This window comes from Myxozyma melibiosi (genome assembly GCF_037950935.1).
Source record: "Myxozyma melibiosi strain Phaff 52-87 chromosome Unknown BZA70scaffold_1, whole genome shotgun sequence".
Lineage (NCBI taxonomy): Eukaryota > Fungi > Ascomycota > Lipomycetes > Lipomycetales > Lipomycetaceae > Myxozyma > Myxozyma melibiosi.
The window spans coordinates 1,759,944-1,784,066 of NW_027042915.1; the positions used below are offsets into that span (position 1 = coordinate 1,759,944).

The window sequence follows — 24,123 nt, forward strand, 5'->3', positions numbered from 1 at the left end:
TCCGTTCGGTCAGTGGAGCCATGCCAATTAGAGATGGCATGGCAATGTCGCCTGCTTCGGCTGCTTCCGTTAACTCGGACAGCCGAGTGGACATTGGGACTAGAAACTCAGACATGTTTGATCTGGTGTAAGTGAATGCGTGTATGTGAAATGCGTGTAGTGAGTCTGTTTAAGTAAACGCAGCTTTATCAGTGAGTCATCGGAGAAGAAATCGGTAGAGACTAAGAGAGATCAAGATCCATAGCCCACGGCAGAATTCTCGAAGGCGATTCCACTTGAATACCGATATAATACCTTCGTCCGAGAATGAGACAAGATCAGAAAGACAGAAAAGAAAAAATCTTCGCCGACGAGAGAAGGTAGATGTAAATTCATGGTGCACATTTGACTTTCACAGTACCAAACGGGAAATTTTATTCTGTGATGGTCTGCACGCGACGCGCTGTCGTCCCTGCTCTCGGCCTTGACCCACATAGTTTACACGTCTACTGAAGATCGGTGCCCGGTTGCAAGATAAACTCGATGATATTCCGATATCTTCATTCTGCAAATTCCTTGATTTCTACACAAAAAGGCAACGGAAAACCCCACCGCGGTCTCGGAATCCACGGAAAAAAGAATAGTCAGAGTTATGAGAGCCGCACGCCACTTCCGACTTCCGGTCGGAAGTGTGGGATTAAGACCCTAATCTGGCAACTACTCGTCTTGTGGGGTCTCCGGAATGCGTGGATAACTAGTCAAGCGGATCAACTAAGTCTGAGTGATATATGTATATGAATAGAGAACAAAACTATTATTGATGATTGAGACAAAATATTTACAGCAAAGCGTCGCTAGCTTGGGGTACTTTTCACAAGTATGCACAATAAAACAACAGCTTTCAAATCAGAGATGGAGAATATACAGGATTACACGCAACACCTTTTTCATCATCCTCTGCTACCTTTCACTTTCCTTGAGTACTATCTTTTTCCACCTTACGTTTTATCGCCTCTAGTTAGTGCCGCCGATATACTTAACCAATTCCTCGATTGATTTCGTATTGATCGCCGACGGCAGGATCTCTCCAGACTGGACACCGTTCAAAATATCAGAAGTCTTAGATCGTCGACCACCGCTGCTGCTTCCAGCATTAGCCTTGGCGGCCGCGTTCGCAGCCGATCCAACAGGCTTCACATTAGCTTTAGCAGTGCCATTGAGAATTGCCGTCCTCTGCGCCTTTCTGGCTTCGAGGTCCTTGGCCTGGCGAGCAAGCTCGACCGCAGACTGAGTAAGCTGAACAAGCCATTTCTCAGAGTCGACCGTGTTGCGATCCTCGGGACCCAACTCGGCGTTGAAAACGGTGTACGCAGCCTTCATCCTGTTGACCGCCGAGTGCGAATCCTGAGTAAGAACCATGGCCTGTGCGAGCTGGAAGTTGAGCGCAGCAGTGTTGACCGACTCTGTACCAAAGATCTTCTCACAGAGCGCGAGCGAAGCCTCGAACCACTCTCTCGAGTCTTTGAATTCTGTGAGCGACTGCAGCATCACCGCCGCATTGTTCAAGTTCGTGACCGCATCCGGATGGTCCTCGCCGCAGATAATCCGCCAGATAGTGTACGCATGACGCACATGCGCAAGCGCGACGTGTGCATTTCCATTTGCGTGCTCAGCCAGGGCAAGGTTGAGATACAGCAAGACGGTCTCCGAAGAATCAAATCCGAGAGTCCGCTCACCAATAATAACAGCCTTGCGAGCATACTCGGCGGCAGCTGCGGTCTGCTTCTCCTCCAAACTTGAGTAGATCATCGACAGCTGAGAGTATGCGCGCGCAACCTCGGGATGGAGAATGCCGTAGATCTGCTCGTGAAGCGAGAGCGACTCGAGAAGAAGATCGACGCCGATTTCGCGGTTACCCTGGATCAACGAAATACGACCAGCTTCGATGGCCTCCTCCGCCAACACAGACTTCATAGTGGAGTCCTTGATGACCGGCACAATGTTCAGCAAATCGTCAGGAACAAATGTGGCCTTTGGTGTGACAGCCTTCTTCACGGTGGCTGTCTCCTCCTTGGGTGCCTGCTTGTTCTTCTTTCCATGTTTCTTACCGCTCTTTCCAGACTTGCCGTTAGCGACGGGCTGCTCACCGTTCGTCTTCTCAGAGGCCTTTGCCTCATCAGCCTCGGTCGCGGGAGCGGCCAAAGTCTTATCAAAGCTGTAGTCCTTGGCCTTCCATTGGAAACCCATCTTGATGGAAACCTCCCTGAAGAGCTGCAGCGATCGGACCTTAGTGTCCACCCAGTTCTCTCCAAGATCGTATCTGAAGCGGCTCTTAGCCTCAGCCTTGACAAGATCCTGGATCTCCTTGGCAGAGAGTTTGGCAAACTCCAGGTTCTCGCGAGGATAGAGGGCCACCAAAGCCTCGTCCAGAGCAACCTCCGGATCAGGGTTGAGCTTGGTTCCAAGAATCGAGTTGTAGATATGCGCCACGGCAAACGAGATTAGCGGCACGGGAATGTCGCGAATCAGCGAGCTGATAGCATGCTTCAAAGACCGAGCAATGATCTCCTGCTCGAGAAGGATCTTGAACAATGTGAACTTCTTGGGTGTCTTTGACTCCTTCTCGGCCTCTGCCACGCTAGCAAGAACGGCACCCAGATATCTCATGTTGAGACCGCGCTTGTGCATCAGAGTCGACAGCTGGACACCATCAAGCGGAACAGACACTGTTCCTTTGTGAATGTCTTTGACGAAATCCGGGATCAAGGTGGTCTTGACGAATTTCGAAATCGCGCGAACTCTAGCCTCGTCTTCAGCATAGGCCTCCTTGTCGGCCTCAGTCACAGGAAGTTGACCGGCAAAGACGTCAGGGTTGATGGCATACTTAAATCCATCAAACGACAAGGTCACGACCTCCTTCTTCTCTTCGACCGCATCCTCTTTGACAGACTCTCCATCTTGCTCCTCAGATGGTGCTGCCTTCGAGTCTTCGATAGCCTTGACGGGCTCTTCCGACTCTTTCTCGGCCTTCGAGGGAGTAGTAGCCGACTTGTAGATGAAACGGACCTCCTTTCCTTCAGCCTTGTACTTCTCAGTCTCTTCAGAAACCCAAGCACGAACCTGAACTCTCCACCATTCATCAACGGCTTCAGTTCGCAGGACGGCCATTTTATGAGGATAACCTTCGCCCTCAGACTCCAAGAACTCGATGTCCAGAGGAGTGATGCGGTACAGATCGATGATGTATTTTCTTCCATCGGTACCCATCAAACCCTTGTTCTCGAGCGAAGTAGCGAGCTCGAAAGGCTTACCATCCTGGTCCCAAACAGTATGAGTCTTGAGATGAAGGCTCTCGGCAATCTTCTCAAAGTACGGCTTGAAGTCTGGCGAGTTATCAATGACCTTACGCTCTTCCACCGCACCGTAGACAATTTGGTTGGGGACGTCTTCCTGCTGACGGAAGATGCCGGGGAACGGTGCCTGAGCAACAACTCGGCGGCCGCAGTAGTCGACGACAACGGTACACAGCGGGTACAATCCCTCGACATCCAATTGAGTGACAAATTTCACGCCGGCAAGATCCTTGCCGACAGCGTAGCGCGCAGCCGCATCACCACCTTCTTTGGCATATGCTCCGTTGGGATCAGCACCATAGGAGAACAGGATACCATTGTAGAGATAAACCTGGTTGTCACGCACATCGCTTGTGTTCATAGGAGGGATCTCCTCGCGAACGATTTGCACGGCGCCTTTCGCAGCAGCCTCGGAGTAGTCAAACGAAAGCTTGTTCAAGAGTCTCTCACGGAGAATGCGCTCAGTGATGGTCGTACGGGGCATCTCGCGGGTTGACTGGAAATCCTCGTTCCAATCGCGCACAGTATCGAGATTGTCACTGCCACCAAGCAAGAGCTGCTCTTGTGTCCTCGACACGTCAGGAAGCGGGGAAGGAGCCGGTCTGGCAATGAAAGGAGCAGCAAGCATAGCATTAGTAGGAGTGTAGACCGTCAGAGGATCGCGTTCGCCCAAACGTGTCTGCCATTTGTGAAGCTCAGCAGCAAAGAGCGGGGACAGATCCTGAAGCAAAACAAGGAGAGAGTGGGCAGAAGGCGACTTAGCCTTCGGAGTCGGATCAAACTTCTGACTGGTCGAGTTTGAGACATAAAACCCAGAGATGTGCGAAGTGATATGGAAGGCAGTACCTTCCAAGGTCATCACCTGCAGATAGAGGAGGTGACCACGAAGGCGCAAGTTCGCTGGAGGAGGGTGCCAGACAGACAATCCAAAGGCCTTTACGCATTGAGGCTTTGCGGGCTCAGGCTGGGGTAAAATCTCGGCCAGCGAAGGAGTACCATTCATGTCGAATCCAGCCATGGCGTGTCGCGGACCGGTCTTGTCTTTCTCATCAGCGGCGGTCTTGAACTGCTCGCCAAACGCCTCAACCGACTCTAGAGCAGATAAACCGGAGCTGAGCGCGGTAATTGGATCGTTCTTGGTCGAAGAAAGCGCAATTACATCGCGGACTTTGAGCACATGCAGGCGCGCTTCACGTTCAGTGTAGGCCTCCTCGTGCAACTCCAGTGTCGCTCCGTCGTGGATTCCTTCAACTGAGCTGAGTTCCAGGAAGTCGTTCAAAGGGGCATCGTTGAACCATAGTGAAAAGCAAGTGTATTGGACGGTGGAAGGAAGATCAAGGATTGACTGTCTGATGTCGTTGAATGTCTCGTGGACAGAAACCTGATACGATAAAGCCAATTAGACATGACTCCTTGTTGCTATCATTAGACGACAATTATTAGAGACTCACCAGTATCCTTATAGATCCGGGTTCATGGGGAAGCTTAACCGTCAAATTGAGCATATCCATAGCTGAATGACTAGTTAGTGCAAGATCTCGGCGGCCAGCATAGGTGGAAGACGCGGGGAATACCTTCAGTGGGCTGCTCGATTTCGGCGACAGCATTCTCAGACACCTCCTCAGTAGTGGGCTCTGGAGCAAGAATTAAGAGACTGGTTAGTCGCACCGATCTGAGAATAAAATAGTCAATGGCTGGTGCAGCATACCTTGACTAGGATCGGCCATCGCTTTCTAAAATGCAGACGATAATGATGCGAGCGCAAGAGATATATGATGTGCACTTCAGCTTAAACGGCAGAGCAGAGCGTGAAAGCAGAACAAAAGAATAACGATGAAAGAAGGACTTTTATAAACAAGAATCAGCAGTCCTCTTCCAGCTTTCAATCTCCAATCCAGACAAGAAAGCGACAAATTCTGGAGATGTTCAACCGACGAATGGTTTTCAAATTTTTTTGGCTCTCGGGCTGCTCGAAGGCTCTAAAGGAAGGGTACGTGGGGTAACTATGCATTTCACCCGTACCTATAAGCCGGGTAATAAGTCTTCTTCCCGGTGAAGCCGCGGAGCTCACGTACACCGAGCCGACAGAGAAGGCCGAGCGTGTGCCTTAGTATGAGGGAGGTTTGGTGGTTGTATATATACGTTTTCATTAGTAGAAATATCAGTTAGTTTGCCGATGCTGCTTTTTTCGAAGTAGAGAGACAATATAGTAACAATAACGCCAGCAGCAGGCCTTCCTATTCGCCGGTTTGTATTATGTAACTTATTATCATATAATTATTATAGCGTGGTACAGAAAAGACGGAAGCGGCGTGTCAGCTGACCAGCAGCGCCGCGCGGCTCGCGGTGCGGACCGGCGATTGTTCTCTGTTTTGGAGCCCCGCCGCAGCCTCGAAGGTCTAAGCCCCACGAGCCTGTCAACCATCTGGTTTCTCTCTCCTCCACATCTTCCTTCAATCCTAACGAACACCACAATGACCCTTGTCAGCCGTTATGCTTTACGGACGCTTTGGAGACAGGGCAGGCCGCGGTCTATGCTCCTCGCGCGTCCACAAATTCGAGGGATCATGATGGTCGGTCCACAGATTCTTGGCGATGAAAATGAGGAGGACTCTGGCTCTTCCAAAAAAAACGACCCTAAAGATGACAGACGCGAGAAGTTTTCGCAGGCTGCGTTCAAGGCTTTGGAGACCGCTGCTGTAACGTTTGCTACGCTTACTGTCCTGGGTGTATCTGGTATCATGTACCATATATACTATCAAAAGCGGGTACTCAAGAAAATTCGGATGGCATTCAACGAAGGTGATCCCAGTCTCGACATGGCTTTCCACTCGAATGATCCCGAAAGTGCAGACTGGATTGTGCGGGATGAGCAAGCCATCATTGATAAGGCTGTCTCGGGCAGGGGACTGGGTCGATACTATCTCATCATTGGCGAGAAGGGCACAGGGAAGACATCGATGCTACTGGAGGCTCTTCGACGAGTAGAGGGCAGAAACTGCGCCATGTTCGAGGCCCATTCTGATCCCGAAATTGTACGAATCAGACTCGGCAAAGCTCTGAATTATCAGTATCACGAAGATTACATCGGTTCACTTTTCTCTATAAGGGGTCCCCGCGATACAACTGCTCTGCTGGACATTGAGCGAGCTTTTGACAAGCTTGAAGAAGTCGCCCTCGATGTTGTCAAGGAGAAAGGTCGGCCGCTGGTATTGATTGTAAACTCGACACATCTGCTACGAGAGGATGACGACGGTGAGAATCTGGTAGAGCTGCTTCAACAACGTGCTGAGCAATTTGCTGCTTCCGGCATCTTGACGATGATCTTCAACAGCGACGATTACTGGGTTTATGAGCGTTTTAAAAAATTAAGCACTCGTTTAGATGTGGTCACGATCAAAGATCTCGGCAGGGCCAAGGCAATCGAGGCACTGCAGCACTGGCGCAGAAAATACTTTGGAGACTCTGTTCCAGTCTCTGTGTGCAATAGGATCTATGACATGGTCGGTGGTCGACCCCAGTTTCTGAACCGAGTTGCGCAACATAGTGATATGCTTGCGCACGCGCAGCAACTTGTCGAGACGGAAAAGACTTGGTTCCTTAACCAGTGCGGTCTGCTGGGCGAAGATATGGACGATGACGTGATGGAGTCTGGAAAATTTTCAGGCTCAGCTATGCTTCTTGCCAAAGAACTGGTTGAAATGGAAAAGAAGCACATTGATTCCAAGGGAAAGCCGCTACCAGATCAGGATCATATTCTTCCCTCTCTACCTCTTTGGCGTGCCCGGCAGGTTATGACAAGAGCCGATTATATTCAGCGATATGACAACCTTAATATTTTTACGATCGACTCAAAATCACATGTCCGTGCAGATTCAGCACCAATGATGGAAGCATTCAGGCAAATATGCGCTGAGCCTGGCTTCGACAATTTATTAGAGGAAACCCTGGACAGAGTCAGTGCGATTGAGAGCTTAGGGCGTACTAGAGAACTGGTACTAAAAGACTTGGTCGGCGGTGGTAAATATCGGATCGAGCTTGAAAAGGGAAATAGTTGGAAGGGAGTTGGGAACAGGATATCTATGGAGGTGGTTCCTCCACCAGAGGAGGAAGACGATGATTAGAGTAAGGCTCTCTTGACTCTGTTTCTTTAGGGTTTTAGGGTTTTCACGAGGTTTATAGCTAGACTATTGCCATTGTAAGATTTGTTCAGTTTGTATAGTACACTACACTACAGATTTTTGTCCTTATTTCAGTATTACTTGTCATTTGATTATAATTCGATTGTTAAATGTAAAACATCCTTCTAAGCTCGCGAGGCATCCCAATATACCGGGTCATCAGGAGCCATGCTGTCGTTATGTACGCTTTCAAATGACGATCGCTTCAGTATGACTGACTGACCGAATATTTAGCTGAAGCAGAGGCAGAGCACTACTACTACTACTACTACTAGTTTCGTGAAATCTAACTTAATTGACACAAAGCAAAGAACAAAGACGACCAGCCTTGTTGTTTCATATCTGAGGTGCTGCTATGCTACCGGCTCCGAGGCGGGACTTGGTAACCCGAAGAAGGGGAAATCAAAACCTTAAAACCGATGACTATCTCCACTTTGGATTTGACTCCTCCATCCAGACAGATTTGCCCTTGTGCGTTTTTGCACCCCGAAAGATCATTAGAGTACGCTTAGTCTTTTAGCTATTGAGGAGGAGAGTGGAAAGTGATTTGGGTGGAAGCTAGTCGGAAACGTCCAGTTGAATACACTGATGAGGAGCAAAGATAAGCGTAGATAAGCCTCGTCAGGTTATCGGGCTCGAGTGTCGCACAATCACTGTGCTTTGAATATCTTATCGATAGCACAGCACAGATCCATGTTGTAGACTACGGTTTCAAACAAACACGAAGTATCGGTGATACGCGACACGATGGCTGTGATTTCCGTCTCATTGCTGGAAATTCTCCATGTTTCCGGTAGAGCGATGGGGGGAGTCATTTTAGAACCTAACTAAGCTGATATGCACACCCGAGAGGGTTTACAGTTTAAGACCGCCCTTGACAGGATGCATAGCGGAAATTTTCCTCATCGGGTCTAACATAGATTGGTTACCTTTACCAAATTCTGTAACTCTTCTGAGTTCTGAGGAAGGAGCGGCTCGTGGCTCGCCCTTATCGATTGACCGAAAACCAGCAGCTAAGACAAGTAGATACCCATCCTCGTTTTCGTAAAGAGTACGTGTGGCTACAGTGTGTAACAAAAGGGCAGAGCTAACCCGATTTGAAGTAAAAAGATACGGAGCGTACGGACCGCTGTGACCGTACGGGTAATCTGAACACTCGGCGGGTATAATTTTGGCTGTTTGTAGTGGGGGAAAGGGAAGCGCGAGCTGGTCGTTGGCCGCCCCCTCAGCCGAGCCGGGGCTGGGGATCCTCCACTATAAAACCCAGCTCGTCCCCACCGCACGCTATCACTATCTCATTGCTATCAGTCAACCACTCCCACTCAATTGCTTCTAGCACCCTTTTCTTCACATCAACTATTCACAATGCCTATGCTTTTCAAGAAGGGAGCCTCCTCGGAGAAGCCTCCTCACATCGCCAACGGCAACGCCTTCCTTGGTGACTGCTTCACCTCCGAGACCGACGCGGACCACCAGATTACCTCCGGATTCTACAGACAGGAGGCCGGCACTCCCCTCGTTTACAAGTACGACTACGTAAGTGAATCGTCTGCTGTCGTTATCTTTTAGCAAAGGCTGGTCGCCGTCGGAGTTCAAGGTAGCTGACTTTTGCATTTCTTTGGCTTAGGACGAGATGAAGGTCATCCTTGAGGGAAACTTCACCATGGAGGACGAGACCGGATACAAGGTCACTGCTGGACCCGGTGACACTTTCTACTTCAAGGCCGGCTGCACCATCACCTTCACATCGACTGACTACGGTCTTGCTTTCTTCGTTGGCCGGAGAGTCACCGGCACTGCTTAAATCAGCAGTCGCCTCAATCGACGACGGAAACAGCTACGATAGACTGGACCGTTGATTTTAACAATTTATTTTGACTTCAGTGTATATTAAGCAATAGTTTGATGGTTTCAATAAATAGTTTTTCTATCTGACTCGATCTGGCGGATTCATTAGCCATCGTTCGCCTAACCGTTATGGCTACATGCAGTAGCTCTCAATTAGCCACTTAGATCACATAAATGACCTATAGAACATACTGCAAAGTATTAAACTGATCAATTGATGTGTTGTTAACGGCGTTGGCCTTGCTTTTCAGTCGAGGTTGAGACGGACAGCCCCTCGGGTTTAAACTCAATTGAGAAAGATAAGGACGACTCAGCTCAGTAGGTTTGTTCTCCACAGTGCACTCCGCAATAATGTTATCGCTTCGTGGTTTCTTTCAGCCTTGTAGCTGCTTTCGCCATTCTCAGTCAACGTCTTGCATCACATATACAAGCAGGCCGTTATTTTGTCCAGCGTTCAATTGTTTATCTTTTGATCTGCAGATCTGTGAATTATGGAGCTCGATCCGTTTCTGTTGACAGAGCTGTTGACAACACAGTAAACAAACAAACAAACTGCAATCTGACCAACCGATCGCGACAGGAATCGCGACGGGATGATGATGTTGACAGGTATTGCCCGCACTATTTAAGCTGTTTGTAAGGGTGCTTTTTTCATGATACTTGCTCTCCCTCACCCTGCAGGTTTACCTTGAAGTACCATTATTGCCCAAGCTGCTCACTTCAGGGTATTAGATACAGTTCCGATGACAAGCCAAGGTTTGATGCCTGAGAGTCCTTAACGATATTCATTCAAGGAAGTCGTGATGATGTTCTGTTCCACTATTTGTGTTAATCCAGTAATCGAAAAAGGTCTCCTTCGCCTCTGTCATCGTGTCGATCTCAAAGATGTTTCATGCTCGGGATATTCTGAAAAACAAAAAGGAGACATTGCGGTACCATCATGGCCGAAGATGTACTGATGGACAAGACACTGATCTGTATGCTGTTGAAGTAGACTGTGATATTCTGTATAAGCATTAAATAATCATGCATCATATCCGCAGAGGAGAGTAGCTAGGCGGTAATATACTGTGCGTCTTCGAGCTCAATAAACGAGATCTAACACGCTGTTGACGATTGCAAGCTAATGGACATCGACCGAATGAGACACCGTTTTGTTTACTGTTACACAAAACTGCAACGGTCTACCACGCACATCGTCTCAAAGGAATTGGCTGATCTACCTCAACAACGAGCACCCAACTATCTCAGCTTGAAAGCACTCAGATATAAACGAGTTTGATGACATATCTATCATGATCCAGACGACAATACTGTCTGTATGCCACACCGCGACCCAATCCCGTCCTCTCGTGTCAATCTTGCCTGTCCGACTGCCACCACGAGGCCCAATCCGCAACGCTATAGGTCGCATTCACACGATTAGATCCTGCCGATTGCTGAAAGTGCATATTCGGCTGGAACAATCTTGCTTTTGTTCTGCAGCGATAGAGTCTGGGGTGTTTTGTTGGGAATTAGCTGGTGGGGTGTGGGTGGCCACGCGCACGCCTGTTTTGAAAAGCACCAACCAGCGGACCGATGAACGGCAAATACATTGACAAATGGGTGCATTTGATAGCTCCGACTCTACGTTCTACGATATACTTTGAAATACGATGATTACTGGAAACAGCACGCTGCTACACACTGAAATGTTCAATCGCGCCCGAAACAATAGCGGACTAAGTTCATTTTTTCGTCAGTTTGTTCGCGCCGCGTCCGCGACTTATCCCGATCTGGTAATTCTGCAACAGCAAAAACTATATATTAGGACGATTTAAAATGACTCACGCGACTGATCCCCGCACTCCAGCCAGGAATATAAATAGGGGGCTTTCTCCCCTCTTCCTCGCTCTCTTCTCTCCTTTCTCATCATCCCTCAAGAGCTCCAAGAGCCACAAGAGTCTCAAACTGATCTGGCTTTTCTTATGAACACAGAAGATCTAAACCGACACATGATCTTATGGTCAGTACTTATTATTATTATTTACTATTATATCTTGTGCTTGATGAGTACTGACACATGCTACTAGCCGTACACTCCAGCTGGCATCTGTCCAATACACTCCGCCGCTAGCATCGATGCTCGAACATGCTCTTACGATGGCTCTTACGATGTGATGCTTGAACGAAAGAATCTATCTCTATCCACATCCGCTCGGACTCCTTGAAGTCGATCCTCTATTTACATCCAGTATGGCTCCACGACCTCTGCTCTCTAGCGCAAGCGTTAGTCTCTTACTATGGTCAGTACATGCTTGATGGCTTCCAATCTTTCATTTACTCCATGATATTGACACCTGCTGCTAGTCGCTCACACCGCCTATCCCGAATCTTCTACATCTCGTCTCGACTATCGGCTCTTGCTATCATATTCAAATGCGACACGCGTCAACCAGGGGTGTTTTGAGCACAACGAAACAGAGGTTGAGTCGTAGACTTCATCCGATTCTATTACGACTCAACTTCTACACGCATTTTTCTATTTTCTTCTGTGTTATTTCTGTTATTCTGTGATTCTGTCAATACCCTGTCATCGACTTGGCGACCAGCTCAGCTTGCTGGGGTAGGAAAGACTTTCGGCACTCGACTTCGGCATGGCGACCAGCTCAGCTTGCTGGGGAAGGATGGAAATGGCGGGAAGTGGGGGAGAGAGATGGAATACATTGTATATACGACGATGACCCTTATGCCGTCGTATATATGAGGGAGATGGATGATGAGGAGAGAGGTGGGACGTGGAGGTAGAGATTAAATATTCGACGATGTCTATTATTCCGTTGTATATATGAGATGATGATTATGATGGGGAAGTGAGGTGGCATATTTCCAGTTTAATTTTGTACTTTTTTCTAATGTAAATATTACGTACAAAAAATGAAGGAGGAAATTCTAATTTGGGCTGAATCATTTGAAATTGAAGTAGGCAACAACTTCTCGACCTAAACTTGATAAATCATAGATGGAGATGTGCTGATTGACTTAAATATTTGTCAGGGCAGCCAAAGGTTGACGCGAGGGTCGGCTGGTGCTTAATATTGTATGATATCATGCTTTATTAGCAATAGAATTAGCTCTTCTTTACATTGATACATCTCTCGAGAGACAAAGTGTAGCGTTTGTTCCTCCGAATCCAGAACTGTTGCTCAATGCATATGCGACATCCTTCTTCTGGGCCTTATTTGGAACGTAATTACAAGTGAAGTCTGGATTAGGATCAATGTTATCCAGATTGATAGTAGGCGGCAAGACTCCATCTTTCATAGCCAGGACCGAGAAAATGGTTTCGACTGCTCCGGCGGCACCTAAGAGATGGCCGATTGCTCCCTTTGTGCTCGATATATTAATCTCTTGCGGGTCCAGCTTCTTGAACCCATTCCATTCAGCTGGCGTTTCGTCATCTTCACCTTCCAGCATCAGACGGCGGATCGCAGCGTTTTCGGCAGCATCTCCTTGAGGCGTCGAAGTCGCGTGAGCATTAACGTAGTCAATATCGGCCGGTCGGATTCCCGCCTGTCTGACAGCACTCGTCATCGACAGTAGGATTCCATCACCTCGTGGCGGCGGAGCTGTGATGTGATGAGCGTCGCCCGAGAGTCCGTAGCCGACGATCTCACCGTAGATTTTTGCTCCTCGATCTAGAGCATGCTGCAACTCCTCCAAAACAACCGCACCAGCACCTTCGCCCATCACGAATCCATTACGCGCCGAGTCAAAGGGTCGAGAAGCAGCGGCGGGGTTGTCATTAAACTCAGTAGACACGCTTTTTGCCCGCGCAAATCCGGAGAGCGAGAACGGCGAGATGCAGGCCTCGGCACCTCCGGCTACCATGACGTCTGCATCTCCAAATTTGATGAATCTGGACGCGTCGCCTATGGAGTGTAGTCCGGTCGTGCAGGCGGTGGTGACTGAGTGAATCGGTCCTTTGAAGCCGTACTTCATGGAGATATAGCCAGATGCCATATTTTGTAGAAGACGTGGAACCATGAGCGGCGAGACCTTTTTGTAGCCCTGTAGGATATTATGTCAGGGTTCTTCCTTCTCGTTGAAGGGGTGTTATAGAGTAGCATACCACCTTGTCAAAGGAAAGAGCGCTGTCATAAGTGTCGTCCAAATTACCGATTCCGGTGCCGAAGCAAACTCCCTATATCACACATATTTAGAATATTCAAACCAACTTTAGAAATTCTAGACAGATCAGTAAGCTCATACAGTCCGTCTCTTCAACGCCTCGGTATCTGCAACAAATTCTGCATCTCGTAGCGCTTGCTCGGCCACGGACAGGGCAAAGTGGGAGTATCGCCCCATTCGTCGTTCCTCCTGAGGAAGATGTCAGTAAGCTGCAACAGACTGATCGAGTGCACACTATCAGAGGCCAGATACTCACGCTCTTAGATACCCATTCAGAGGTATTCCATTCGCCCTGCTCGACTCCGCCGGGTCCGTCCCTAACGAAACCGGCGACTTTGGTGGGAACTGATTCATAGGCTTTGTCTGGCCGAGTTAATGTTGAGGTGATGCCAGATTCTCCGGCGAGGAGCCTTGACCATGAGTGCTTGACGCCTGTAGTGGTGTTCAGAAAGCAATTAGCACCTGCTCTCGAGTAAATTTGACAAAAGAACACTTACCGACGCCTAACGGAGTGATCAGCCCGAGGCCGGTGATGACGACACGCCGAGACATGGTACTTCGGACAGATACAGATAGCAAACTGTAATTCTATTCCGGCGAAGAGCAGTAAGAAAACGACACGTAGTTCAGTCAGTTGTCCATTCCCTGATCCGACGCGGCTTACTCCAGATTTCGAGCCGAGTAAAAAAGACTCCACAGGATTATCGTGGCACAAACTTGCGACGTCGTTAAGGTTCAGGGATGAACCAGTTTCTCATAGTAATAAGGTTCTGCTATTAGTGATTCCCCTGTATTACTAAACTTTACTTGCCCTTTCTTTTAGAGGAGAGGTTGTCTGCTATCGGCCGGGAAGCGCAGTACAGAACGAGACAAAAAAAATACAAACTGCTGCACATAACTGTAGGAATAAACACCGTCTTTTGGCATTCAGCACTGCCGAAGATGACAGGCTGCTGACCCGGTTGCTCCGCGTCCGTCGGAAGGTGTGCGGCGGAAGAGTGGCTTTACGTGCTGCGCCACAGAGATTGCCACACCTCCATCGCGGAGTCAACTAGAAGGTTCGCGTGCCTTCTCGAGACCGCCAAACCTGCCCGTGATCGCGTCATCCTCACCGCCGAACACCTTCTTCCGCTCTCTGGAACATACTCGATCTTCTTGATAACACCGCGGACCGTCAGCTTGTCATCATGGCCCCGTCTATAAAGCTGCCCCCCATCGTCCGTCTACTGTCTCCATCCATCAATCACTTCATCTCATCTCTACTACTCTCATAACGAGCTCTACTGTCAATCCCCACAACAACAACCTCCACTTTACAACTTCAGACTCAATGGCTTTGTTCAATCCCGTCTTCTATAACTTTGTTGACGCCGTCAACAACGAGCTCACTCGCCACTATGGTGTGAACCAGGGCCGCCCTGCTTGTGCCAAATCAGGCAAGACTGCTGATCCGGCCGCTGCTGCTGCACCAGAGGCCAAGACCGCTCCTCGTCAGGAGCGCGAGGTCGACTTCATCCCTGCGATTGACGCCTTCGACACCGAGCATGCGTTTGTCGTTCACGCTTCGCTGCCCGGTGCCACTCCCAATGCAATAACAGTCGACTTTGAGCCGAAGACAAACGAGGTCGTCATTTCGGGAGAAATCAGACGCCCCGGAGTCTTTGCCGATAACATCGACTCTCTCCGCGTGAGCGAGAGGCGCGTCGGTCATTTCGAGCGCCGAATCCGGCTCGGCTCAAACACCAAGATCGTCGCCGAGAACATCACGGCGAAGCTTGTCAACGGTGTTCTAGAGGTTTCGATCCCAAAGGTCGCCGAACAGCCTCGCAAAAGGATAACGATCGAGACTGTTGCTAATCCTGCCGACGACTGGATCGACGCTGGATCGAGCGAACATTCTTCACCAGAGGTCGTTGCTGATCATGCCCCGGAGGCTGAGAAGCTCGATTAAATCTCATGGACTTGCGATGCCTCTCCACTCTTTCAATTCTCTTCTTTTTAATGGGTTTTATTGTTTTTTGTTTTTATCTTTGATAATTGTTGTAATGATTTGGAATTCGGTTTATTAGTATTTTGATTGTTTTATTGCCTTGTCAACATTGTCAAATACGGTGACGGATTAGGGAAATTTGCATCATGGGCCATAGGACATCAATAAAATATTTATGAAATCACAATAAATTAATCATAATCATTCTTCATAAACACAAGCGTAGAAATAATCAATGAAGTACTCGCATTACTAATCAAGAAGGTTGTAGGCTATTTATTTACATATACAATGAGCACTGCTTGACAAAGTCAGATGCCAGTCCACTATCTACAGACGCAACTATATAACAATTCTTTTTTGCACTCTGCTGCACCCGTATAAATCAAAGAGGCGCCGAATCTGCCTAATGCAAACTCAGAGCAGGCGCAATGATCGTCCAGTATCTTGGAGACACGAAGCTTTCAATCTCTTCCTTCGTAACCCAAGCGTAGTCGGTGATTTGGCTTCCTCTCTGGGGCTTGAACATGCCGTTAAATATCCGCGACTTCAGATAGAAGATCTAAATTTGTGAATAAAAGACGATTAGTAAACAGGAAAGCCAATAAAAACAGTCTATAAGCAAGTTAAACACACCTTTGCGCCATTGTAAGTTTCATCTTCTTTGTAAAACTTCTTGTAGTATAGAGCCGGGGTCTCTGAGACAAAGAACACGTTCATATCCTCACCACCATTCTCAAGCAATACACGCTCAGAAGCAACTTCCAGGGACTCTCCCTTCCTAATCGGGGCGGCAGGGAACTGCCAGTCAGAAAATTCGCCCTCCTTTTTGACAATCAAGTACAGCGTTCTGTCCAATTTTCTGTCCAGCTTGGTAATATCGTTCTTCTCATCAGCCTCGGTCTTCCTTGGTTGAGGGACAATCTTTGCGTAGATACGAGCAGATTCTTCAGTCTCTCGCTGCACCGAACGGGGAGGGAACACGATCTCCTGCTTTTCATCTCGCTTGCGGTTCAGGAGCACGTTAGGGTCATCCTCTGTTAATTGCGGTTGCACACGCTTATACTCGTTCTCCGCAAGAGAGCCCTTCGGGAAGTAGAACCAATGGGGGAAGGTCCAACTCAGACGCTTGTACAGCTCGGATTGATAATGGTGATATGCTTTTTCAAATGCTGTAGGTTCGGGTGTAACAATCGGTGGCCTACTCAGTATGACTCCAGCCATTAACTTGAACTTCTGCTCCTCCTTAGCTGATACGCTTTCTTCTGTCGTCGCCTCTGCCGAAGCAGTGGTAGTGGCAAGTGCCCGTCGGCTCGCGACAATTATATCTAGAAAAAAAATTAGGTCAGTACACCTCGACACACGACCTACCACCCACCGACAGGACCCCACCAACAGACACACTTACCAGTGACATGCTTCGATTGAGACCAAAGAGGCCGCAAGGATTTATTCAAAACCATGCTTGTGTTGTATATCCCCAGACAGCAGAGATGTGAATGCCAGTCAGTTGTTGAGCTGTTCTGCGCGTTACGGAAAAAATTCGTGATCCCGAGTGGAAAGCGGCGCGCCCAAACTGCGCGGCCGAATTCATGGTCGGTGACACTTTTTGGCTTTCCATTTGATTATGTAATGTATTAGTAACAGAAGCTCTGTAGCCCTCGCGCACTTTCATCCACGTCTTTTTACAATAATTACGCAATTAACAACCAATTACGTCCGCCGGGTTTGGGAGACAATCTTCGCCTGTTATTGCTGAGAATGTACTTGGCAATGACCTATTCTCTGTTTCGGTCAAGTGTGCATAATTGAAGCGACAATCTTGTTGGGCGGGTCGACCTCCAAGTCTGTCGCGTAAGGTGCTTTCAGGGACATTATAGATCCTCGCAATGCCTCGGCGACTTGGCTTTTTATCTTTCTTAAGAGCTTCGTTGTGCTCAAGCTCCTGCTTGAACAAATGGATCCGGAGCACTGCAGAGTACTTTAGGGGTGAAGAATGGCCGGCCAGTCTCGGCTGGGACATAAACATACTTCCTAATGCGGACAGTCGCGGCACTCGGGGCACGCCTTTCTACTTCGTTTTAATATAGATAGACGATAGGCCACCTCTTCTCTCCCACATTCGATCTTCATATCGCCAACTGTTACTCTCTTGCTTGACTGCGACTTTTTACCAAATAGCGATCTTCTTCTATCGCACAAGATCTAACGAAATGCCGGTTTATTACGTGGTTCAAAAGGGTATATACATCAATGAATCTCATCAAGTCATACATGCCTAATAACACTTACGATTCAGGTTATCACCCGAGTGTATACATTGACAAAAAAGAAGCAGAATCTCAACTTGTACAACACGGCGGCGCTAAAGCCTATTGGTTTACCAATTTTAACTCAGCAGTCTTTTGGAATACATTGGTCCGTGACAGACGCCCGCCGTACTTTGATGATGAGAAGATCATAGGTGACCTTGGCTTGCAGAATCCTTCGGCTGACCAAAAATGCTATGTAGTTTTCGAAGGTCGCGTGCCAGGTCTCTATTACTCGTTTGCTGACTATGAAGATCAAGTGAAAGGCTATAGAAATGCTACAGGCAAAGCGTATCCGAATTTTGAGGCTGCAGCGATTGCATATCGAGAGTATATGAAGAGTCTCTCGTTTTCCGAGATACAAGGAAGAGTGGCAGCCGAAGAGTTCCTCAATAATCAGCGTAAGTCTGAAAAATCAGCCAAGAGACGCGCAAACTTTGATGAAACGACTGTTGCAAAGAAGGTAAAGAAATCAACCGATCGTGTTCCTGAGAAAACACCCATTGTTGTCTACACCGACGGTTGCTGTCTGCGCAATGGTAAAACTGGAGCAAGAGCCGGACTGGGTCTGTACTATGGTCTCAATGATCCAAGAAACGCAGCAAAGCCACTTCAAGGCGCTCTTCAAACTAATCAAAGGGCAGAGTTGGCTGCAGTTCTTCAAGCTTTGGACGATAACCCGTCACAGCCGATGACGATCTGCACAGATTCGCACTATGCAATCAATTGTGTCAATGTCTGGAGCAAAAAGTGGGAGTCTAACGGCTACAAAAACTCAAGAGGGAAACCAGTCGAAAACGAAGACTTGGTGCGCCGTATTCTAATTCTAATTGGCAAACGGCGTGCAGCCAACATAGATACAGAGTTTCAGCATGTGTCTGGTCATTCTGGGGTAGAAGGGAACGAGGCAGCAGATAGATTAGCTAAAGAAGGCGCAGAGAAAGTCTCTGTGGAGTAGTCTATGTTGATTGTGTTCTTTTTGGGTTGTCTGATATCATTTATGGATTGGTAGATACTAAACATACTTCCTAATCTATTGATGCACAACCAAGCTTCTTTCAGTACTCTAATCGCATACACTACTATCCGCGTTCTCCTATCCTATATTACTAGGGAATAACGACAAAACAAATCTATAATCATACAAAAACAGAAACAGAAGCGACTTTAAAAGAAAAGCTGTACTTTTTACAAACTTCTGGACCCAGAACTGCATCCAATTCACGCAATGGCACAAACTCTCTTCCTGGTAATCAGACCCTGCAGCTTTCCTTTCTTTGTCAAAAGCATGTACCTCAGACCCTAATTTCAAAGAAACAATCGCAAGATTAGTAACGGTTCACGGTGGTGTATAAAATCACACATATACACTTACCATTCTTTGGAACATAGTGGCGACTAACGCAAGCGTACTGCGGTAGGATAGCGTAGGCGGCGTCTGATTGACCAATTGGCGCAGGTCGACGAATGGGCTGCCGCCCAACGGGGTTGACCCTACCATCAGGCAAGGTGTAAGGTCGGCTATTTGTGGGATGGTCCTTGCTTGCTGTAGAGCGTACTTTAGCTCATTTCTGGCAATATATCCCAGTAGGGTGTTTTCCTGAGCATTGTCAACAACTGGGAATCCCTTGTAATCATGCGTAGCGACCACGTCTTCCAGCTCGCCAATTGTCAGCCCGGAAGCTTCAAGAACGGTCAGATTCTCAACACTGGTCATCACCTCATCGACTGACAGATCTGGGACCGGGTCATCGTCGTTGTTACTCAAAAAAGGGTATCCTCGGAAATGGATCCAACTTTCGTAGATTCCATTGCGATCAAATGCATCGCCCACCAATTTGGCGACCAGCACAGACACCATTATCGGCAAAACATAGCCCAATGCGCCCGTGAGCTCAAACATGATTACCACAAGCGAGACCGTCAGTCTAGTAACACCGCCCAACGCAGACGCTGCTCCGACGATTGCGTAGACCTCGGGAGTAACGCATGCACCATCTGGAGGACGCGATGATCGGAAAAAAATCATATCCGGGTGATTTCGCTGCCAGCTCTCCATCAAGATCCCAAACGCTCGGCCGTAGCACGCACCGACTGTCATCGAAGGCATCATAACGCCCGAAGGAATACTTGTGCCAAACGTATAGGCAGAGAATATTATACCCAGAAACGCTACCAGCAGCAGCAAAGCGATAACCTTCCCTGAAGAATCGTGGTCGCAGAGCATCGAAGTGCTATCGGCAGCGCACTCTTGGAATAAATTCGCGACGAGTACAATATTCTGGATGCGAGAGAATGGATCAGGAAAGTTAACAAGAGCTGTAACGACACTGAGCACGGCAACCTCCACGAGAGGATGATTAAAGACTCGACTCCGGGGCCTCCATCTAGCAATCATCATGTTCAGTTTGATGAACAGCGCACCGACGACCCCTCCAATTACTCCAAGTAAAACGAATGGAACAATCTCAAAGTCGTGAAAAAGTCGATTGGATGTAACTTGGAAGATAACCAGCTTGCCGGTTCTGAATGGGTTGGCAAGCTGAATAGAGACCGAAGCAACCATAGCGCAGACAAAACTCTGCCACAGAGTCTTATCAGGAAAATAGTAAGAAATCTGCTCCAAGCTATAGAGCACACCTCCGACCGGCGCACCGAATCCGACGGCAATTCCTGCAGCTGCTGCCGCTGAAAAAATCTCGCGTTTTCGGGCTTCGTTTCGCCTTAGTGACGGGAAAAGACGGATTGTGATGTTTGCGCAGCAGCACGCGATATGGACGAGAGGCTCTTCGGCACCGAACCACAGACCGGAGGCAGAAGCCAGGCACATCGAGCATGTCTTGGTCACAAGCGTCCAGAATCCCATGAAACCTTTGATTATAAAGCCTCCGAGAATTGTCTTAATCTCGGGGATTCCACTATGGCACGCATAGGGGGCGTAGTGCAGAACCAGAAAGGCTGCTGCGGAACCGAAAATCAGAGCATATAGCACATGGAAGATGTAGTCGATCACATAACTCCCAGAGCCAGAAGCGTGAAGAGCTGCACCCCAGGCTGTCCATGAATCACATGTCACTAAATCAAACATCAGAGAGAGTCCAAGAAGACATTGTGAAAAAAGTGCTCTGTACAAACTTACAGTCTTCACCCAGGCAGCAGAACTCGTGGCTGAGATAGAATCCAGAACGGCAGTAACCCAGCTTCAAGTCCGCCAGCCAATTGACCACTACATCGGCTCCAGCAGTGATCAACCCAACCCAGAGACCGGTGACAAGGAGAACGAACCAGATCTTTGCCGAATCTGATATGTACGACTTTTGTGCGCTGTTGTGTCGTAGCCTCTCCTTGCGGTATTCGTTCATCCAGTCGATCGTCGACATGTTCTCGTAGCCTATACTGTTGCCAGACACATTCCACTCTGGAAGGCCTTTAATTGTAGACGCGCTCTCCAAGCTGAACCGCGTCGCTGGGGTGAATGAAGCCGAAGGACTCAGAGACTGAAACTGATCCTGATTGCCGCGTTGACGGCCAGGAGGCGCCAACAATTCGTCGTTCGCTTGATCCTCATAGGGATCATCATTCTCGTGAGACGGAGTAATCCGTCGGCTGGTGTAACTCTCGCTAAAAGAAAGCCTCGTCAGTACATACATCGACAAGTGCACGCGATGAACACGGCAGGCGCTGAAGAAGCATATTGCTCGTACCTGCTATACTGCGACAGCGGCGGCCGTTCCGACCATGGGTTTATAGGCGTAGGTTCTTCAATTTTTGTCTCCGGCATTGCTTCGGTCTTTCTGAACCCGTCGGCGTCGAGGTCTATCGAGGATCCCCGAGACGTCGTAGGAGTTGCCAGCAGCTCGTCTAGCGAGCGCCGACTGATTGAAGCTTGCTGCGCGGCCATTTATCAGTTTACAAGTACAAGAATAGCAAGACTTGCAAAATGACCATTGCACAGATGGATTTCAGCAATTGTATGTGAAGCTATATATCCACAATAGGCAGAACGCGTCGAAGAATGATTGCCGGATGTTGAATACTTTGAGGCTCGAGACCCGGGGCCGCAAAGCGTCGCAGCATTCAGACAAGAAACCTAACCTCATTAAGAACCCTTACCCGATGTTGAATCTACCCGGTCGAACGTTCTTGATTTTTTCTGATTTTTTACATCTCCCAACTGGTAGAGGACCGATATCGACGCGGATTACAGCAGCGAATTCACATAAAATTAGCGATATGGTAAGAGATCTGATTGAAATATTGATGATTGAATGTGCTGTGTGTCTAACATAACCATGTGTAAAGGCGCCACGACGAAAATCGCCCGCGGAAATCCTGGCCGCCAGGCAAGCCCTTCGAGCACACACAAATGCTCTCAAACTAGAAGCAGCTCAGGCGACGATCTCACAAGCAGCGCGAACAGCTGCCACCTCAAAATCACTATCTACACGCACTGCCGCAGCATCGGGTGGTCGGATTTCCAAGAAACCCACTAAAAAATCAGCGACGGCGGAGAAGCGGGGCAGTTTTTTGCGCAAGATCCAGACTGGAGCGAGCGGGAAAGCGCCGGTGCTTGCGGCTGCTAGCTCACGACGACGGGTCGTGATGCCAAAAGTTAAGACGAGTATGGAGTCTATTGTGGCCGAGAGTTTGAAGCCTGCTGAGGCGCCTGTGAAAAACAGTCTTGATGGTGTTGTCACACTGTCCAAATCTGCGCGCAAAAGGAAGAACAGAGCCGTAAAGGAGAAACTTGCGGGCAATGATCTGACAGAGCTTATGGACGCCCTCCCCGAGACAGAGCAGGATGATGGAGACGATGCTATGGATGAGGATATGGAGGACGGCGGTGCGGTCGCTGGCAAGGGTAATGCTGCTGACGTGTACCTTGATGCCAAACATGATCGACCGGTGTCTTTGAAAGCCGGCGAGAAAGTGGTAAAGCAGGAGATTGACAGATTCGGTAAAGTCATGACTGAGGCGACGTTTCGGGAGAATCCCTTTGCCGCTCTTCGGGGATTTATCCAGCAGAGAATTTAAACGGAGATAGTGATTTCGATTGAGGAAAATAGGTGGGCGTTGGTGTATGATAGAGGTCGTATTGTGCATTTGAATGAATTCAATAATTTACAATCTACTTACTTGTCCAAAACCTTCTCTATTATCGACAATGACCGCGCTTGAGACTATACAACTATGCCCGACCAAATGTCCTATGCAATGTGATTACCACCTGTGGGTATAATCCGACACCCTCCGCTCTAAAGGAAACAAACATTGCTGTTGCTGATCAACAACGCATTCGGCATCAGCATATCCCAATTACTCATTTGATACATATAGAGCGTAGAAATAACCGCCCCCAAAAGATGCTGATATCTCAACTGCTTACTGTAGTGAGAGATCCGGGCACGAGTCGAGTTCAGAACCGTGTGCTGAACGCCGTATTTTTCAAACCAGGCGCTCAATGTCTCGCTCGGGACACTGACGGAGGTGATCACTTGTTCTGGCGTTCCGTAGCGGTCTAAACCGTGGTAAAGAATCTTTTCAATATTCTCCTCGGATCGCGAGGGAAGTAGAACGGCTAACCCGGTCGCGGACTCATAGTCAAACAGAATACCCGCATAGCAGTTACCGTCCCGGCTCTCCGGGAAAGGTCCTTTGACGTCAATACCCCATTTTCTGGAAGGCCCATCAAGTGAGATTTGATCGTCGGGTGAACTTGGGCTGGTTGGAATCTCCTGGATAGCGCGGCAGATACCGCACTGTTTGCTGATATCGCGAAGCGTGGGTTTCAACTGGTCGGGAGTGAAGTTGAACGCCATTGTAAGATAGCGAATGAATGAGGAAGGGTTCGGATGGCCCAGCCACTGATGCCATCGATGAAGATCCCTATTTAGATCACCAGTCAAATGGTTCCGAGTGGGATGCACGAGCGGCTGTGGGTTGACAAGTACACCCAAATCCTCGGCATACATAGAGGAATGATCCAGATTTACACCAAGAGAATGCTTTAGCTGGCCTCTGCTGAAGAATCGGAGGATTTTGATTCGGTTCAAAGCTTGCACCTCTGTTTCCAGCGGTTCAGAAACCTCAACATTCGTCTTGCTAATGTTGTGGATGTAGCGGGCAATTTCGGAAGATGATCCAATGGACACATATCTGCCTTTCAAAAGATGGTCCCACGCTTTACATATCGAGGACGTTATTGCCATAATCTCCAAGTCATCCATAGCGCGGTCTTCAGGTACCCATCGCGAGAAGCATTCAACGGGCCGAAGCTCCTTTGTCTCCGTCCA

At 48.4% G+C, this 24,123-nt stretch overlaps 8 protein-coding genes across 8 annotated transcripts; 4 read left to right on the forward strand and 4 right to left on the reverse strand.

Annotated features, from left to right (window-relative positions):
• Positions 1–993: 993 nt before the first annotated feature.
• On the reverse strand, positions 994–4,843 carry BZA70DRAFT_233219 (putative eukaryotic translation initiation factor 3 subunit CLU1/TIF31; the record flags this gene model as incomplete). The annotated part of the gene is made up of 3 exons (XM_064910254.1): positions 994–3,006; positions 3,046–4,713; positions 4,784–4,843. 3 exons carry the CDS (start codon positions 4,841–4,843, stop codon positions 994–996), a joined length of 3,741 nt encoding a protein of 1,246 aa, XP_064770777.1.
• Positions 4,844–5,697: 854 nt separating this feature from the next.
• On the forward strand, positions 5,698–7,640 carry BZA70DRAFT_272107 (uncharacterized protein). The gene has a single exon (XM_064911594.1). The coding sequence runs from the start codon at positions 5,807–5,809 to the stop codon at positions 7,454–7,456; it is 1,650 nt and encodes a 549-aa protein (XP_064770778.1). The 5' UTR covers positions 5,698–5,806; the 3' UTR covers positions 7,457–7,640.
• A 916-nt stretch (positions 7,641–8,556) lies between these two features.
• Positions 8,557–9,448, forward strand: BZA70DRAFT_272110 (RmlC-like cupin domain-containing protein). The gene is made up of 2 exons (XM_064911595.1): positions 8,557–9,049; positions 9,141–9,448. The coding sequence occupies exons 1-2, from the start codon at positions 8,879–8,881 to the stop codon at positions 9,315–9,317; spliced, it is 348 nt and encodes a 115-aa protein (XP_064770779.1). The 5' UTR covers positions 8,557–8,878; the 3' UTR covers positions 9,318–9,448.
• Positions 9,449–12,334: 2,886 nt separating this feature from the next.
• On the reverse strand, positions 12,335–14,572 carry BZA70DRAFT_23929 (thiolase-like protein). Its single transcript, XM_064910470.1, has 6 exons — positions 14,343–14,572; positions 14,029–14,119; positions 13,788–13,963; positions 13,613–13,720; positions 13,473–13,544; positions 12,335–13,411 (listed from the first exon to the last, which is right to left on the reverse strand). The coding sequence occupies exons 2-6, from the start codon at positions 14,081–14,083 to the stop codon at positions 12,482–12,484; spliced, it is 1,341 nt and encodes a 446-aa protein (XP_064770780.1). The 5' UTR covers positions 14,084–14,119; positions 14,343–14,572; the 3' UTR covers positions 12,335–12,481.
• A 475-nt stretch (positions 14,573–15,047) lies between these two features.
• On the forward strand, positions 15,048–15,377 carry BZA70DRAFT_226521 (HSP20-like chaperone; the record flags this gene model as incomplete). Its single annotated transcript, XM_064910216.1, has 1 exon — positions 15,048–15,377. A coding segment is annotated over one exon (330 nt), but the record flags the coding sequence as incomplete, so codon positions are not given.
• A 350-nt stretch (positions 15,378–15,727) lies between these two features.
• On the reverse strand, positions 15,728–17,107 carry BZA70DRAFT_272125 (39S mitochondrial ribosomal protein L46-domain-containing protein). The gene is made up of 3 exons (XM_064911596.1): positions 16,930–17,107; positions 16,158–16,849; positions 15,728–16,083 (listed from the first exon to the last, which is right to left on the reverse strand). Exons 1-3 carry the CDS (start codon positions 16,982–16,984, stop codon positions 15,928–15,930), a joined length of 903 nt encoding a protein of 300 aa, XP_064770782.1. The 5' UTR covers positions 16,985–17,107; the 3' UTR covers positions 15,728–15,927.
• A 1,746-nt stretch (positions 17,108–18,853) lies between these two features.
• BZA70DRAFT_272129 (putative voltage-gated chloride channel) lies at positions 18,854–21,887 on the reverse strand. Its single transcript, XM_064911597.1, has 4 exons — positions 21,535–21,887; positions 20,970–21,451; positions 19,206–20,905; positions 18,854–19,132 (listed from the first exon to the last, which is right to left on the reverse strand). The coding sequence occupies exons 1-4, from the start codon at positions 21,729–21,731 to the stop codon at positions 19,052–19,054; spliced, it is 2,460 nt and encodes an 819-aa protein (XP_064770783.1). The 5' UTR covers positions 21,732–21,887; the 3' UTR covers positions 18,854–19,051.
• On the forward strand, positions 21,771–22,864 carry BZA70DRAFT_287091 (ribosome biogenesis protein SLX9-domain-containing protein; the record flags this gene model as incomplete). Its single annotated transcript, XM_064913924.1, has 3 exons — positions 21,771–21,801; positions 22,038–22,066; positions 22,133–22,864. The coding sequence occupies 3 exons, from the start codon at positions 21,771–21,773 to the stop codon at positions 22,862–22,864; spliced, it is 792 nt and encodes a 263-aa protein (XP_064770784.1).
• Positions 22,865–24,123: the final 1,259 nt, after the last annotated feature.

What these genes read in the sequence shown, in the direction of transcription:
- BZA70DRAFT_272107 (XM_064911594.1), top strand. Translation starts at nt 5,807, where the DNA reads ATGACCCTTGTCAGCCGTTATGCTTTACGGACGCTTTGGAGACAGGGC.
- BZA70DRAFT_272110 (XM_064911595.1), top strand. Translation starts at nt 8,879, where the DNA reads ATGCCTATGCTTTTCAAGAAGGGAGCCTCCTCGGAGAAGCCTCCTCAC. An exon ending in TCGTTTACAAGTACGACTAC is followed by an intron (nt 9,050 to 9,140) that starts GTAAGTGAATCG and finishes TCTTTGGCTTAG; the next exon opens with GACGAGATGAAGGTCATCCT.
- BZA70DRAFT_23929 (XM_064910470.1), bottom strand. Translation starts at nt 14,083, where the DNA reads ATGTCTCGGCGTGTCGTCATCACCGGCCTCGGGCTGATCACTCCGTTA. An exon ending in GATCACTCCGTTAGGCGTCG is followed by an intron (nt 13,964 to 14,028) that starts GTAAGTGTTCTT and finishes ACACCACTACAG; the next exon opens with GCGTCAAGCACTCATGGTCA. An exon ending in AGGCGTTGAAGAGACGGACT is followed by an intron (nt 13,545 to 13,612) that starts GTATGAGCTTAC and finishes TGTGTGATATAG; the next exon opens with GGAGTTTGCTTCGGCACCGG.
- BZA70DRAFT_272125 (XM_064911596.1), bottom strand. Translation starts at nt 16,984, where the DNA reads ATGGTTTTGAATAAATCCTTGCGGCCTCTTTGGTCTCAATCGAAGCAT. An exon ending in TCAATCGAAGCATGTCACTG is followed by an intron (nt 16,850 to 16,929) that starts GTAAGTGTGTCT and finishes TTTTTTTTCTAG; the next exon opens with ATATAATTGTCGCGAGCCGA. An exon ending in AAACTTACAATGGCGCAAAG is followed by an intron (nt 16,084 to 16,157) that starts GTGTGTTTAACT and finishes TCACAAATTTAG; the next exon opens with ATCTTCTATCTGAAGTCGCG.
- BZA70DRAFT_272129 (XM_064911597.1), bottom strand. Translation starts at nt 21,731, where the DNA reads ATGGCCGCGCAGCAAGCTTCAATCAGTCGGCGCTCGCTAGACGAGCTG. An exon ending in CCGCTGTCGCAGTATAGCAG is followed by an intron (nt 21,452 to 21,534) that starts GTACGAGCAATA and finishes GCTTTCTTTTAG; the next exon opens with CGAGAGTTACACCAGCCGAC. An exon ending in CTGCTGCCTGGGTGAAGACT is followed by an intron (nt 20,906 to 20,969) that starts GTAAGTTTGTAC and finishes TGTTTGATTTAG; the next exon opens with TGACATGTGATTCATGGACA.